General features: G+C 57.4%; 1 protein-coding gene across 1 annotated transcript in view; it reads right to left on the reverse strand.

Annotated features, from left to right (window-relative positions):
- The window catches only part of LOC116546921 (H-2 class I histocompatibility antigen, K-D alpha chain-like), a 4,620-nt gene extending 4,052 nt beyond the window's left edge, over positions 1 to 568 (reverse strand). The window contains exon 1 of the mRNA XM_032273033.1: positions 429 to 568. Within this exon, the coding sequence (XP_032128924.1) occupies positions 429 to 495 (67 nt within the window). The 5' untranslated portion in view covers positions 496 to 568. The remainder of the gene's footprint in view (positions 1 to 428) is intronic.
- Positions 569 to 1,049: the final 481 nt, after the last annotated feature.

A 1,049-nucleotide genomic window follows, 5' to 3' on the forward strand; every position in this document is an offset into this window, starting at 1 on the left:
GGTTTCCTTCTAGCACCATCCCTCCAGCTGACCTGCCTTCTCACTTTCCCCTTGGGGCTGCTCTCTCTCTCCCTCAGCATCAGGCAGGTGTACCCGGCCATCGGGAGCAGAAGCAGCTCCAGGCCTGTGCTTCCTGCTCCGACCTGGCTGTCTCACCCCAGGCAGGTCACTTGGTCTTTGGAGTCTTTGTTTTCACTGTAAACTAAGGGTTTCAGATTCAGATTCCTGAAGGTCTTATTTAGGGTGAGGGCAGAGGCTCCCTGAATGCTCCTGGGAGTGTGAGCGGAATCAGATGGCATCCTGGGGCACCCGTTCCTACCGGATGCCCGGGAGTCCCAGCTGCATCCGGCCCTTCTCCCAGCCACATGTCCTGTTCCTCACCTCTTCCCAGTCCTCTCCAGCACCCACCCCTTGCTTTCCCCACTCACCATCTTGGGTCCCCTGGGGAACAGCAGGACCCAGAAGGAGCAGGAAAGACAGCAGGACAGGCACCATTCTTACAATTGTGCCTGCTTGGAGGGTTCTGGGCAGGAGGCACAGGTATTATCCTGGGTCCTGGGGCGCTGCCCAGGGGAGGTGGATCTACAGGCCAATGGGAGGGCCAGGACAGGCTCCTCCCCTGACAGACAGACCAAAAAAAAAAAGGATACACAAGCCAGCTGGGCAGAGGTTGTAATGAGTGAGTCTACACACAGGATATGCAAATTTAGAGCTGAGACAGTTGATCTCTGGACTGAGGCTATGTGTGTGCCTGGGGCAGAAGGATGCCAGTGGGTGGAAGGTGTGCATGACGGGTGGCAGACACCTGGGAAGCACCACCCTTCCAGCCTATTATGATGATCCCTGGGCCAGTAGGGGCATTTGTGTTTTCAGACCACACTTCATCCCTGCCTTCTGGAAAACCCTCAACCTGTCCAGGTCATGGGCCTGGGTAGACCCCAGCTGGGGTGGGACCCTCACTCGCCCACATCCGTCCCTGCCAGAGCTGACTGGAGGACGTACACATCCACATCTCTCCCTCCCTTTCTGTGCCTGTGGAATCCCAGCCT

This window comes from Sapajus apella, unplaced genomic scaffold, assembly GCF_009761245.1.
Source record: "Sapajus apella isolate SASKATOON/1434 unplaced genomic scaffold, GSC_monkey_1.0 scaffold1680, whole genome shotgun sequence".
Classification (NCBI taxonomy): Eukaryota; Metazoa; Chordata; class Mammalia; order Primates; family Cebidae; genus Sapajus; species Sapajus apella.